Below are 15,465 nucleotides of genomic sequence, written 5' to 3'. Positions count from 1 at the left end.
ACAGACAGACCCTCACCAAATACAGAATAAGGAGGCCATAAAGTACAATAGAAACATGCAGAGAAAAACTGAAAACCGGAAACCAGACTCTGTATGCAGTGCAATAATGGAAAATCACCATTCTCATTAAACATAACACAATAAAATCCAGAATATAACAATGCATTAATTAAAAGAATAAAACCATACCGATAAAAAGGAATATTTCAAACAGCTGATGAATAGAACATCTGATACTTAAAACTCACATACAAATTGTAAAAATTTCCCAAACCCCTTATAAAATATTTCAAAAACAGCAGGCACATCAAATAACACCCAGAAATAAAATAAGGATAAACATATTCCTGCTCTCCATACCAGTCATCCTGAGGTTGTTTTGGATTAGTGGAGTTGGGTAGAAGGCCATAAACTTTCTCCTTTCTCATAAACAACACTAACAAACACATTCATTTCGTTCACTTACTCACTCCTTCCTCTCACATACACATTCATGCTCACAAACACACTCCCTCTCTCATATATATGCTCTCACACACATGCACCTCTCTTACTCATGCACTCTCACACATACTCCCTCCCTAATTTCAATAAAATGTGATCATTTTAATACAAATTTGATATATTGCCCGTCTCAACAAATCTTGCATGTGCTTTCCTTTCTTCTCCCTTTCTATCACACCATAACTCTCTCACTCTCTAACCTAACCGAATATATGGCTCTTTGGTCCTGGAAGCAGGACCTACTGGCACTGCAGGATCCAGAAAGAAAATACAGGAACACCAGCCACACTGAGCATGAAAGACTTTGCTCTGGCCCCCTCTTCCTACTCTTATCTTGCTGCTGGAGGGTCCCAAGCATCTTGCTGATGGTGTCTAGGGCCTTCCCCTGCTACTCTCAGCCTCACTATTGGCTGAGAGTAGCAGGGGCCACATGTTGGCAGCAGTGCGGAACCAGGGAAAAAACTGCTGCTGGGGTCCATGTTGCTTTGAATGTGGGAGTGGCTTAGATTATTAGACGTCATTGCTGGTGGCCTGGTACTTGTTGCTCCACTTCAAAAGATAGCTCTGCCTCCTTGAGCTGTAGCCCAGTACCCTACTTCTCAATCCCCCCATTGCACTTTCATTCACCGTGATTCGACCGAAAGTCGTGCACCAGTTGATGCTGCTGCTCACACAATATGCAGGCCCTGTGCAAGTGCATGGATGTACACACCTGTTAGGGTCGAGCCTGGAAAAAATAAGAAAATGGGAGATATTTTTTAAGAAAGGGGAATTATATATATATACACACATGTATGTGTGTGGTGTGTTGGTGTGGTGTGCTATATATATTGGAACTACAAGCCCACAGATGCAAAGGGGATTCAACCAAGCCAAGACTGGATCAGCATATCTGGCAACTACAACTATGATATAAAACATTTAAACTAAAGGAACAAGAGTGCTAACAAAGCAGCACAGAAACTATTTTGCATGAGTGTAGGGGTATTGTGCAGCTGCCAGCTATTAGCTAACATAACATGAAATGGAAGACACATCTTCTATAATCAGGTCCTAGGACATGGAGTTCCATGGAACCTACACACTGATGTTACTCTCTGCGATTTACTCTTCTAAATCAGAAGTCAGGTCAGTTACTTAAAATCAATGAAACATATTTGGTTATGACATTTTGTAGCCTTTGCAGCATTGTGGATGTTAAGCACTTATTGAAAAATCAGTAGCAAATCATTGACTCATCAAGATCAATTAATCCATCTAAAATATAGCTTTATTATTGTGGTGAGATAGGATGATAAGTAAATGAACAAATGTGTTATGCCCCCAGAAAAACTCATCATCTACTTATCTCTTTCTTGGACTGCAATCATCTATTTAAAATAAGAACCTTTAGCGATGCTGTGTTATTCTGTTGCTGTCTGGAAGCATGCCTTGATCTTTTTCCCATACATTCCCCTTCCTCTGTGACATTTCCAGTTGGTCAAGAGGGAGAGACTATTTACTCCTTACATTTAACTTAAAAGTCTCTTATTTCTTTTGTATCCATGTATCTTGTCTGTTTTTACTAGATTGTAAGCTCCAAGGAGCAGGAGTTTGTCTCGTATGTGTCTCTGTACAGTGTTGTGTACATTTGTATATGCACCCTGTAAATGAATAAGAATATAATAAGGAACAATTTGATCCCAGTCCTGAGGTGGTGATGATTGAAATTGTGTCCTTTATTTGCTAGCTCCTACCCCTACAACACCTGTGTCCCGTGATTTATAGAAAGTTTCCCTGATCATCTGTCAGGTCATGTAAGCATCTACGAGATTAGTGTGTATGTAATGGTCTCAAGGGGCAGGGAACAGCTTTACACTGAACTTCCCTTAGACTAGCTGTTTGTGTCAGCAGAGTGGTGGCCAGCACAAAGCCTTTTTGTGCCAAACGCTGGATAGCGGATAATCTCAGTAGCATGGGGTAGACTTAGTTTTTGGGTCTTGCCAGGTACTATAGCCTGGACTGGCCACTGCTGATGACAGGATGCTGGGCTTGATGGACCCAGTATGGCATGTTCTTATGTTTGCTGACCCTGACTTGAGGGTGCACTGACCGTGTGATGAGAAAGGGCGGTAGGTCTGTTTGTGAAGCTAGCTATCCTATTTTAGTAATCATTCTTTGGAAGAGAAGAAGAATTGTATTTGTTCACATACCTTACTGCTAGTAATATCCAAAACATGTTTACAATACATCACAATTACAAACATATTTTGTAAGTAATAGGAATCAGTGGAATATGTGTTTTAAATCAAACAAAATACATTAAAATCAGACTTACAAAACAGACTAACAGTATTAGCACTATTACAAATACCAATCAAATAATTTTAATAATCTAAACATAATAATTCAATGATATATTCTTTCTTTTTTAATTTAATCTGGTTATTTCAATCTTATAAAGATCATTTTACAGAATAAATGTAAACATTATATCCAAACTCAAAAGTAAAACTTATCCATCAGGCAACAAGATCTGATGTTACATTATCTAGTCCACAATAAAAAGGGGATGCTGAAATAAGGAAACATAAAAGAGGAAAAACATCACAATAGAAAAGGAGAAGAGATAATAACATATTGCTTACAAAATCCCACCTTCTAAACCAATTAACCTGTCTCTATATCACTCAGGAACCTAACCAGGTGATCCTGGTCAGAAAAATCAAAATGATTATGTTGATGAGATACCAAGCACTTACAAGGATACTTGAGAAAAAATTGTAGCACTCAATGACAAAAACTCTGTTTTAACAGTAAAAACTGTTTCCTTCTAGTTGGGGTGACTGCTGAAATACAGGAAAATGTGTATTTTCTGGCCACAGAATAGGAATTATTTAAAAGGAAAATAGTTACGGAAAACCATTAATCTTTATCTGTTTCCAGGCAAAAAGACACTAACAGAGTGGCTCTTACAGTGATAACATCCAAACAGGATTCAAGAAAAGTAGATATACCTGGTTTGTTAGTAGATAGCTGATCTAAACCCCTCTTCTATTACACTTAAGGGTAGATTTTTAAAATGCTGCATGCGCTACCTGGTGCGCGCACGTGGACGCGCCGATTTTATAACGTGCTCGCGCACGGTGCAACGCACGTTTATAAAATACGTGTGGTCCGCATGCACATACCGCGCAGATTTTATAATTTTGCACCTATGTGCGTGACGACGCGATCAAGGGGGGGGGGGGTGTAATAATTTAGCAAATTTGCGCAGGCGAACGAGATCGGGGGGCTCCCCCAGTTCCCTCCCAGTCCGCTCCAATTTAGGAGTGGACTGGGAGAGAACTTTCCTACCCTCTACCTATCCTCCCTTCCCCTTCCCCTCTCCTCCCCACCCTCTAAACCCCCCACCCCCTTTTTTTATTTTTTACCTTTTATTTGGCAAGTTACTTCAGGGCCCGACCTGAAGTAACTTGAGCACGCCAGCAGCCGGCCGGCCCGCGAGGCTGGGACAGCAAGGAATGGCACTGTCCCGGCCCACCCCGCCCCCTGGACCACCCCTTCATAGATGCCTGGCTCTTGTGGTGTAATGGGGGTTACGCGTGCAGCTGGGCGTCTCAAAAATGCGCGCAGCACACTCAAGGCCTGGCCTCGCATGTAACCCCCATTTTTTATGCGCAGGGTTTTTTAAATCAGCCCATTACATTCCTCTTATTTCTTGGGAGATAATATGTTAGATACCAAAGGTATCTTATCACTTCTACAAACCCAAAACCTCACACAAGTATTTCTTGAACATTTCACAAGGTGATAATAACCGAGTCATCGGGAAATTTAATAAACGTAAGTTTTTCCCTCAATAAACATTTTCAATCCTCTCCATATGATTGCCTATAGCTACAATATCTTTAATAAAAACCAATCTCAAGGCTTGTTCAGTTGATACCACAGATTTAACCTCAGTTAATTCCTTCTCAACTATAAATACTCTTCGATTATAGTCCTGTTGCTTTAAATCAGAGTCCTCTGATAATTTCCCCACACGCTCATTCAGCTGAAGCAAAGATTTCTCCGTTCTTGAAACCACCCCCTAGATATCAATAAAGGAAATATTATTAGGAACCACAGACTCCACCTATAGCTTTTCCACTATAATATTAGCTCCTCTCACGTTTACTGGCTCCTAAGATAAATTAGCAGATTCTTGTGATCTATTGGCAGGGATCTCTGCAGACTCCAAAGAAACCTCTGGGGAGCAATTAGGAATAGAGGAATTAATTGGACTTCCATCCTCCATTTGGGTGGATGCCAGTTCAACTTTTAAAACATGAGGCCACGTGGGAAGTTAGTTGAAGCCCGGGCTAAGTGAGGCTCCAGATAAAGAAGAGCTCTCCCCTACAGTGCCCTGAAAGATTGGAGTAGATGAAAGGATTCTTCTAAATTAAGATAAATTTGATTTTCCCATCCCCCTTCCTTCTCCTCCTCTCCTGCACCAGGGTGAATACTTGGCAGGGGATCACATGGGACATATGACCTTACTGGCCTAAGCTTGCTTTTTAACTAACCCCTCTTAATGCATTCCTATGCATGGAGACATGCTTACTATATCTTGTTAGATAAACAAGACAGGCTCTCCCCGTCTCCAGGGGCAAGAAGATTATTCTGATTATGTGTTCTTCTTGCATGCTTTAAAAACATGACTTTTTGTTCAAGCATTTTGGGTGCATTTTTGATGATCTGGATTGGTTATTAAGAATGTATCAGATTGGTTATTAAGAATGTATCAGTGAGTGGACGCTGCTGGTTGAGGAGAGGAGCGGCTGACAGATGCCAATACTTGAGATCCTTTCCCTCACACATATTGGCCCTCTCCCCATGTACAATGGCCACAAACAGGGGAGAAAGACTGATACTTCACGCATATCCAGCATAGCTCTCTGCTTCAACGGCAGGGGAGAAAGTCTGATACTTCACGCATATCCAGCATAGCTCTCTGCATCAACAGCAGGGGAGAAAGTCTGATACTTCACTTTCAATGCATATTCAGCATAGCTCTCTGCTTCAACGGCAGAGGAGAAAGTCTGATACTTCACTTTCAATGCATATCCAGCATAACTCTCTGCTTCAACGGTAGGCGGAATGAAGAAAAGTGGATCCATAATTAGACAACAACCAACAAGGACTGAATTACACAGTCTGGGTACAAATAAGCATGGGTGTAGCTTGCTTATTGCGGCAGTTACTACCCCTAACTAATTAAGCTAGATATTTCACTTAGATGCAGTTCCAACACCTCTCTCTACATTAATGGTGGGGGTGGAAGGGAAATAGAACCAAAAGTTTACTAACAGCCAGAGTATGAGGAAAAAAAAAAGTGCAAAACTTGCTGGGCAGACTGGATGGGCCATTTGGTCTTCTTCTGCCATCATTTCTATGTTTCTATGTAGAAGAAAAACTTTCTAAGATGTGCTTGATGCACCACAGGAGCACCGCTTTTCATTTCTCCTGGGGCCCTCATTGATGATGTCAGAGGGCCAATGAGTGTGAGGGAAAGGATCTCAACTACTGGCATCTGACACCAGTCTCTCAGCTGCTCCTCTCCTCAACCAGCAGCATCCAATCACTGATACATTCTTAATAAGCAATCCAGATCATCAAAAATCCTGACATATGTAGTCCATATTACCTCTATCCATGTTCCCAAAATGCTTGAACAAAAAGTCATGTTTTTTAAAGCATGCAAGAAGAACACATAATCAGAATGATCTTCTTGCCCCTGGAGACAGGGAGAGCCTGTCTTGTTTATCTAACAAGATATAATAAGCATGTCTCCATGCACAGGAATCATTAAGAGGGGTTAGTTAAAAAGCAAGCTTAGGCCAGTAAGGTCATATGTCCCATGTGATCCTCTGCCAAGTATTCACCCTGGTGCAGGAAAGGAGGAGAAGGAAGAGGGATGTGAAAATCAAATTTATCTTAGTTTAGAAGAATCTGTCCCATCATCCTTATTGTTGGGAAAAATTGTTGTGGCCAAAATGCTGTACACCGTAACAAGTTCACATGTGTTTTTTAATCTTGGAGTACTTAGACACAGAGGGATAAATTTTTAAAGACCCGATCACCTTTCACATGGGTAAACAGAAATCCAACTTTCATAAGTCAGCCAGATCCCAATAAATGGATTTTTAGCAGCGTGTGCTTTTGGTCACATAGAAAAGAGGCATTTCAGAGATGTATTTGAAAACTGTGGGGTTCATAATCAGCTGCTTTGCAACTCGGCTAATAAGCTAGACAAAACTAGCCTGCTAACTTAACCTGTGTAATCAGCGGCACACCATGCCACCAAATGTATCCAGCTATCCTAGTTAGTCGCATAAATCAGCTGGACAACCAGACTTAACCAGGTATGTTATCCAGCTAATTTTGAATATCAGATAACTTATCTAACTCAGCTTCTCTTAGTTGTGTCTCTGAAATTCTACTAATTTATCTGGCCAAATTTTAGCCGGATGATAAGTTATCTGGTTAGAGTTTTGCTGGATAAGCGCCCAAATATTCATTTAGCCGGATAACTTCTGAATATGGACCTCTGGGTTGCACATTTCAAGAAAGTTACATGTGCTGTGGTTAGGCTACTAACATGGCTGACTTACACCATAATTTTGAAATGTATTTTGAAATGTATATGAATATGCATGAGAGAAAATTTGCATGCACTGCCTTCATAACATGCAAATTTTCTCTCATGCATATTCATTGTGGAATTCCTGAAAACCTGACTGAGTGGTGGGCCCCCAGGACAGGGTTCGGGACCACTGTTATACTGGATTCCTTACTTGAGTCTTTGAGTCCACATAGATCAGGGGTGGCCAACTCCGGTCCTTGAGAGCCACAAACAGGCCAGGTTTTCAGGATATCCACAATGAATATGCATGAGAGATTTTCATGCACTGCCGCCATTGTATGCAAATCTATCTCATGCATATTCATTGTGGATATCCTGAAAACCTGGCTTGTTTGTGCTCTCGAGGACTGGAGTAGGCCACCCTTGACATAGATCTAATCTTCAAGTGGGAATTCTGAAGCTGATAATCCAATGGATCTAGGTAGCTAAATAAGGAGTTACATAAAAAGAAAATAAGAAGACAATCAACCCACCACTGCATCTAAACGCTGATGGTATCAGAAAAATCAAATGCAATATACTCAGTCTATGGTCTTATGCCTGCAATTAGAGATGTGAATCGGAACTGATATCGGATCCGATTCTGGTTCCGATTCACATCTATAGAGATGTGAATCGGAACTGATATCGGATCCGATTCTGGTTCCGATTCACATCTCTACCTGCAATGGCCTATAGACAATATCTGATAGTAGCACCACAAACTCAATTACTTATCATCAGTGTATACAACTGTGTCTTGTAAAATCACATAGTGCAAAGAGGAAACTGATACATATCGGTGAATAAACACCCATGGACAAGCGATATTTTGCTTGTAGTTGTAAATAAGAAATTAGCCAGCTAGATCTGATGGAAAGAAAATTTCACCCCACAGGGCTACTAAATATAGCTGCCTGGTTTCACTAGGCAGCTAGATTTAGCCACTCAAACTTGGGCGGGTCCCTGGAGTGGAGCGGAGCAGAGCGAGGCAGGTCAGAGAAGGAAGCTAATCCTAGGCATAGGTTTTGCAAACTTAATTCTAGCTGGCTCAGTTTTAGCCAGCTAGATTTAAATTATTTTCAGCTATAACTTAGCCAACTAGCTTGTGGCTACAAGTAAACCTATGTCAGTGGGCTAATACATACAGTAGTCAACATTCTTTGCTACTATACTGGACTGAATATTGGCCTCTCTGTGTTTTCAAAAGCTCAGGTTGGTGGACACCATCTTTGAATCATTCTTGTGCTGGGCCAATAAAAAGTATCAGAGCCTGCAGAGAATTTGGTTTTCTCCAGGACCAGTACAGCTACTAGAACTCTGGAATGCTTCACCTTACACTTTATTCCTGTCATGCCTGGCCACTAGTCATCTATATATATATATATATATATATATTTATTTAACATTTTTATATACCGGGCTTCATGCAGAATTTGCATATCAGCTCGGTTTACATTGTAACTGAAAGAGACATGCATGAAGAATGCAAGTTACATAGAACAGGGACTTAAAAACTTGGTACAGAATACATGGGTAAAATAACTTATAACATAATTGAAGAATGAGAAACTGAAAATTAGAAATTATGGTGTGAATAAAATGAGGTCACATGCTCAGCTGATTTCCTCAGCAGACAGTGATCGTCCTCTGAGTTGGTACAAGTAACCCAGCTGATTCTTCCCCTCCCAAGGCATACTCAAATCTACTGCTCACATTTTCACAAAGGTAATACTCAGGCTCAGGAAGGAAAAGAAGACATCTAACACCATTGCAGAGACCCCTGCGGTCACCTTAAGCCAGGACATCCCAAACCTGTCCTGGTACCCCACAGCCAGTTGGATTTTCAGGATACCCATAATGAATATGCATGAGATAAATTTTCATATCCTAGGTTTCCAATGTATGCAATTTAGCTCATGCATATTCATTGTAGATATCCTAAAAATCCAACTGGCTGTGGGGTCCTCGATAGGTGCGGGAAGCCCTTTTGTAACCAATACTAACCATGATTAAAGCAATTAGGGTCCCACCAGCAAAATTCAGCGCTAATAAATGATACCCACAAAGCGAGACAGTCCCTTATTTGGAATATAAAATGTATAAATGACCATTTTATCTCCTCTGCCCTCCAAAAATGTTTCTCTTCAACACATTTCAGAAGAAAATTAAGCTCTGTCCATCATTGCTCACCAATGAATGTATCATATATCTACCTAAAAAGTGAAATGATTCCAGAACGGGGTGGGCAAATTATGGCCAGTGGGCTGAAACTAGCCCATCTTTTGTGTCAGCTCCATTATCTCCAGCCCACAAACGCCATACTCGAGCGACGACTGATGACCACACTCGATGATGATGTGCAGGCGACTAACCTACTTCCTCTTTCATTGCACACACTGTGCAGAGGCTGCTCTGTTACAGCGGCATGGGCAGGGCTCAGTGGATGGTATGGGCAGGCATGTGTGGCCCTGAGTAGGAGCCAGTCAACTGCTGTGTGTGTGAGCTTGTGATTTGGCTGGGATGCAATTATCACTTAGTGAATGGGCCTCGCTGCAAGAAGGGTAGGGAGAGCTGTGCTGGGTGGGTGGTGGTGGCTTCCAACAAATAGGAAGACAAGCTGCAGGCCCAAGCTGCCAAGATGGCGGCACCAAGGAGAGGGGCTGGGTGGGGTGGTACTTCCCCCCCCCCCCCAAAGCTGAGGGGGGAAAATATAGAAATGTGGGAAAATAATCCCCAGTGAGGGGGGAAATAGGGAAGAAATGTTATCATAAAACTGGGGGAAATGAATAGTAATCCCCACCCCCTCATGGCCTCCCCAGGCCCCAGGAAGGGAGGCCTATACTACAGGAGTTAAAGGAGGATTCAGTGCCAATGGAGAGGACTTACTGTGTAGCAGTAAGAAGCTCAGCAGACATTAAAGAAGGGAAGCCAGCTGTCAGAGATAGGAGGAGGAAAGTACTGGGAGTCGGGGTGCGGATCCGGAGCATGTGAGGATGGCCGTGCAAAAAGGGAGAAAGTGTATGCAAGTGAGGGAGTTTGAGATCCAAGGTGACTCCGCAGAAGGAGCTCCAAAGAGGACCCTTTCCCTCCCACCAGCTCTTGGTGCAGATGAGCCAGTAATGTGGCCTTGATTTAAAAGTTTTTCCATCCTTCCTCTGGAAATTATTTGCTGGCTCCCTGATGAGCTGAACCCTATTAGAGGAACAGGGCTCAGTAGTTATGAAACATCTTTAAACATTCATTAACTTTATAAAGGTATCATCAATACCCAACTCTTGATTTTGGATGTCTATCTCATGAAAACACCTGGTCTAGAATTAGAGGTCATGATAGGAGGCTGAAATGGGGTTAAATTTAGGATAAACATAAGAAAATATTTCTTCACATAAAGGGTGGTGGAATCATGGAACAGTATCGGAATTCAAGAAAGCATCGACTGAGCACAGAATATCCTTTGATGTTGGAGATCAAGAGATGCCAATTGACCCACTTCAAGGACGCAGATTATAAACCAGTCATGGATTTTTGACAATTCCGTTCTGATGCACTATGGCACCTGCAGCACTGATTTTTCAACTAGTAGAAGCAGGGACTAATAATAACAATAACCAGGTCTAACCAAGAGTCTCCGTCCTTAAACTGGCTCCGAGTAGACTTTGGCTATTCTAACGGCAAAAAAATAAATAAATAAAAATGGGCAGACTAGATGCGTCTTGCTGTCAAACACGATTGAATTAATGCACCTTACATGAAGCGTATCCGTTCTACTTTCTACAAACTTGCAAGTAGTTGTGAAACTTGCTTTACACAGCGACAGCACAGGCGAGGCTGACGTCCGCACAGCGACCACATCACGTGAAGCCTCGGCGAGCTCGTGGCAAATGGAGTCGCAAATATTGACATTACTAAACCACAACCTTTTTCTTTTTTTTAAGACCAGGAAGGCTGGAATTTCGAAGCGTTGGAGCTTGGCTTCGTTTATTATGTTTGCGTCCTTTCTCCGCTTTTGATTGGACGAAACCTTTTAAAAAAAAAAAAAAAAAGGAAAAGAAAACGGCTGGTCGATGCATTCTGCGGCTGAAAGCCGGCCCCAGTGGTGGTAGCGCGTGCCCAAAGGGGAACTTAATGCCAGACGACAACAAGTGTTGTAGCCTGTGAGAGCGAGCGCGCGCGCGCCAGAATCTCGCGCCACCTCCGGGGTCAACGGTGCACGGGCCCGGCATGGCTTCCCTGGAGGAGGAGAGCCGCCGCCGGCTGCAGGCGGCCGGACAGTCTCACCTCCTGCGCTTCTGGACGAACTGGACCCAGCGCAAAGGGCCGCTTTCCTCGGAGAGCTGTCCCTGCTGGACCCTGAGCAGCTGAAAGCGCACTGCCGCCTGGCTGCCGAGGCCTGCGCCCGGGAGACCCAGCGCCCCGCAGCGCCTGGACCAGCAGATGCAGCCGGTGCCGCCCGAATTCCTGGGGAGCGTGAGGCGAAGCGACCGGGAGATTCTGGCGCAGTGGGAGGAGGAAGGTGAGAGAAGATGATCTGTCTGCTTTTAGCCTCATTAACTAACTTTCTTTTTTTTTTTTTAACCATTGTCATGCTTTATGAAATGCCCCATATCTTTTATATCCTGTAATGTTTGTCTTATTAGACTGTAAGCTCTATGGAGCAGGGACTGACTTTTTTATGTATTTGTACAGCACTGTATATGTCGTGTAGTGCCATAGAAATGTTAAGAAGTAGTAGTAGTAGAAGGAAAGGGTCCTATTCCTCTTGCAGGACTGCACCAGTCACTTTCTGAAATGAATTCCAGGATAGTTTTAGTAGATGCAACTCTATTAGTTTAGTAATCCAAAGTAATTTAAACTTAGTTCAGAGTTTATTTGAACCTAGGTGATGGCATTTTTAGTTTTTAAAATAGTTAGATATTTTGATGTCAACTTGTTTCTTAATAATTCTGGATACAGGGTTGTGACTTCTCCCAAGGTCAACCAAAGAGGCTGATCCTGGCCTAGTTTTGCCTCATTGAATGTATGTTGTTGTTGTTCAGATTTTCTCATTGATTTACTTAAGCAGGTGATTCTATAAAGTGTACACCTTCAATTTGAGTGAAGTGACTTTAGAAGAAAAGCTTCTTTGTGTGCTGTGGATATATCCCAATTGCTTTAGCTTAAATTTTCCAATATAAGCAGGAAGACAGCACCCTGAAAGATTATTATTGATAGCCTTGTCTGAAAGTTAACGTACAAAAAAAATGTAACATTTATTTCATTCTTCCAATGAAATATGAAGAGAATTTATGACAGGTACTAAAATTTTAATTGTAACACTGATTTTTAATTGTTTTGATAGCACTTTATAGTTACTTTTGGTTATGTCTAATAGAATATTTATTTCACTTTGGGTTATGCCTGTATGTTTAAGCAGATTAGTTTCAATTTGAGTTATTATTTAGTCTGTTAGTTTCCTTCTGCTCCTTTGGCCTACTAGCTCAATCTGAATCAATTTCCAGGAACAATACCATGAGCCCGTCCTGTGCAGTTACTCGGGGAGGGAAGGAGTTCTTCTACTTATATTCCCCTCCCAACTTATCAGGGCCGATACAGTACAGTGCGCTCCATCGGAGTGCACTGTTAACCTGCGATTGGACGTGCGTTTTGGACGCGCTATTACCCCTTACTGAATAAGGGGTAATGCTAGCGCTTCCAATCGCAGGTTAACACTGCGCTAGCTTTACCCCTGCTTTACCCCTGCTCGATTCAGAAGCAAATGTGCAGCCAAGCCGCACATTTTGCTTTTAGAAATTAGTGCCTACCCAAGGTAGGCGCTAATTTCTGCCGGCACCAGAAGTGCACAGAAAAGCAGTAAAGACTGCTTTTCTGTGCACCCTCCGACTTAATATCATGGCGATATTAAGTTGGAGGTCCCGAAACTTAAAAAAAAAAAAAGTGAAATAGGCCCGCAGCTTGAAAACCAGACGCTCAATTTTGCCGGCGTCCGGTTTCTGAACCTGTGGCTGTCAGCGGGTTCGAAAACAGACACCGGCAAAATTGAGCGTCGGCTGTCAAACCTGCTGACAGCCACCACTCCTGTCCAAAAAGAGGCGCTAGGGACGCGCTAGTGTCCTTAGTGCCTCTTTTTACCACCGGCCCTAATTTAAATAAATTTATTTACTGTATCATGTGCACAGGAGAGCGGGCGCTTGCCCACTCTCCCGCAATTTTACTGTATCGGCCCGTGTGTAATGGAGTTATTGCAGAGAAAGCCCTCTGCTGGTGCCCAGGCATGGGACTTTGAAACACTGCAATCTTGGGTTCTAAGTCAAGTTGGCCAGGAAATGCAGCCCAGTTCTCTCCACATGGCAGCGCCTGCCACTGATCCACCGGACAGTCACATATTCACAGGTTTTATTTTTTAAAGGATTATTCAGTTGGCTATTTAAAACAAAATTATTATTTTTCTTTTTATTCTAACTTGTTTGAGACAGTATTTCTGCTTAGAGTTTTTGAAAGATCTTCCTAGATAAAGTTCCCCGGTGTCGTGAATCTGAACCACGTTTGCCGATTCTTATTGCAAACCTCGCACTGATACCTGTGTAGGATGAATGCAGCCTGCAGCTGGAAAGTGAACTCAAAAAAGACTTATTTAAAAAGGATATAAACTTAGAAGCCAGCAACATTTGTAGAAGCCAAGGAAAATAAGTTTTCGTACAATGTAACTGTTCTGCTTCATTTGTTTCATCTATTTCTTTTAGCTTATAGTAATATTTTATGCTGGTTTTGTTTGCCATTCTTTAGCCTTCCTTTCCATACCGCAGTCCAGCTGTTCTCTCTCTCTCTCTCCCTTTCCCAAACCAGCCTCCCCTACCAATGAAATTAAGAAACAGGCAGGCTGGCATTCTGAATTTAACTAGTATGTAAATAAATGAGTCATTTCTTGTGTCTTGAGGATATGGGTGTAAACATTTTAGGCAAAGTTGGACATAAGCCTGCATAAAATATGGTTTATAGCTTTTTAAACCTTTTTTTTTTTTTGGTACTTATGTTTTATCCCTCTTCCTATCTATCCACTCCCTTCTGTCTTTGGTGGCCGGCTTGTCATAGCTAATCTTCTCGTTGCAAGTGGTGGGTCCTTGCAAGCCTTGATTGTGGCTTCTTTTCTTTTTGTTGACTGGGGAAGTGGCTCTTTAACTGGTCCCAGCAACTTTCTTGGCTGCAGGCACCTGAGTAACCTGGCACCTGAGATGTTTCCAGCAGGAGGGAAGAAGGCGACATCACAGTCCCACATTGCCACCTAGTGCCACTGGTCCTATAACTGTTCCCTACCCTTTGCACCCCACTCATGATTTTATTAATCTCAATCATACCACTTATGACATCTCTTCTCCAAGCTAAAGAGCCCTAATCTGTTTATTGTTTCTCTATAAAGGAACTTTTCCATTCCTTTTATCATTTGTCTCCTTTCTCTGCACTTTTTCTATATTTGCTATATCTTTTTTGAGATAGAGCAACTAGAACTGCACACAGTGCTCCAGCTGCACTATGGACCTATTCAAAGGCAATATAATATTCTCCATTTTGTTTTCTATTCTTTTCAAATAATTCCTAACATTCTATTTGCCATTTTGACCTCCGCTGCACACTGAGCCAAAGATTTCAAGATATTGTCCATAAGGACTCAAAGGTCTCTTTCTTGCGTGCTGCCCACTAATATAGAACCCAGCATTGTGTAACTGTAGTTGAGATTATTTTTCCCTATGTGTATTACTTTGCACTTGTCCTCATTAAATGGTGTCTGCCATTTAGATGCCCAGTCTCCTAGTCTTACAATCCACTGCTGTTTTAATAACTCAAATAATTTTGTCATCTGCAAATTTGATCTTCTCACTTGCTGTTCCTTTCTCCAGATCATTTTATGAATATCCTAAATAGCTCAGGTCCCAGAACAGACCCTTGGGGCCACTAATGACCCTACCCTCTGTTCCCTGTCTCTTATCCAGTTACCAGTCCACAATAGGACACTGCCTCCTATCTCATGACCTCCCAATTTCCTGAGGAGTTTCTTAGGAGGGACTTTATTAAATGTCTTCTGAAAATCCAAATGTACTTTATCAACCAGCTCACCATTATCTGCTTGCTTATTTACACCTTCAAAAATAATCTAGAAAACAACTGGTAAGGTAAGACTTCTCTGCAAAAACCATGTTGACTCTCCCCATTAAATCATCTCTCTTTACTGTATGTGATCAATTGTATTTTTACAGAATAGCTTCTACCATTTTGCCCAGCACCAACATCAGGTTCAGCCTATAGTTTCCCGATCACCC

The 15,465-nt window shown here is 42.0% G+C and overlaps 1 protein-coding gene across 1 annotated transcript in view; it reads left to right on the top strand.

The window, feature by feature from the left end:
* The first annotated feature begins 10,929 nt into the window (after positions 1–10,929).
* The window catches only part of UAP1L1 (UDP-N-acetylglucosamine pyrophosphorylase 1 like 1), a 65,435-nt gene continuing 60,899 nt past the window's right edge, over positions 10,930–15,465 (top strand). Inside the window, 3 exon segments of the mRNA XM_029614230.1 lie at positions 10,930–11,444; positions 11,447–11,556; positions 11,558–11,666. Of these exon segments, the coding sequence (XP_029470090.1) occupies positions 11,375–11,444; positions 11,447–11,556; positions 11,558–11,666 (289 nt within the window). The 5' untranslated portion in view covers positions 10,930–11,374.

Source organism: Rhinatrema bivittatum, chromosome 8 (assembly GCF_901001135.1).
Source record: "Rhinatrema bivittatum chromosome 8, aRhiBiv1.1, whole genome shotgun sequence".
NCBI lineage: Eukaryota > Metazoa > Chordata > Amphibia > Gymnophiona > Rhinatrematidae > Rhinatrema > Rhinatrema bivittatum.
Note: the sequence above shows the minus strand (reverse complement) of the source record. Positions and strands in the feature narration are given on the sequence as shown.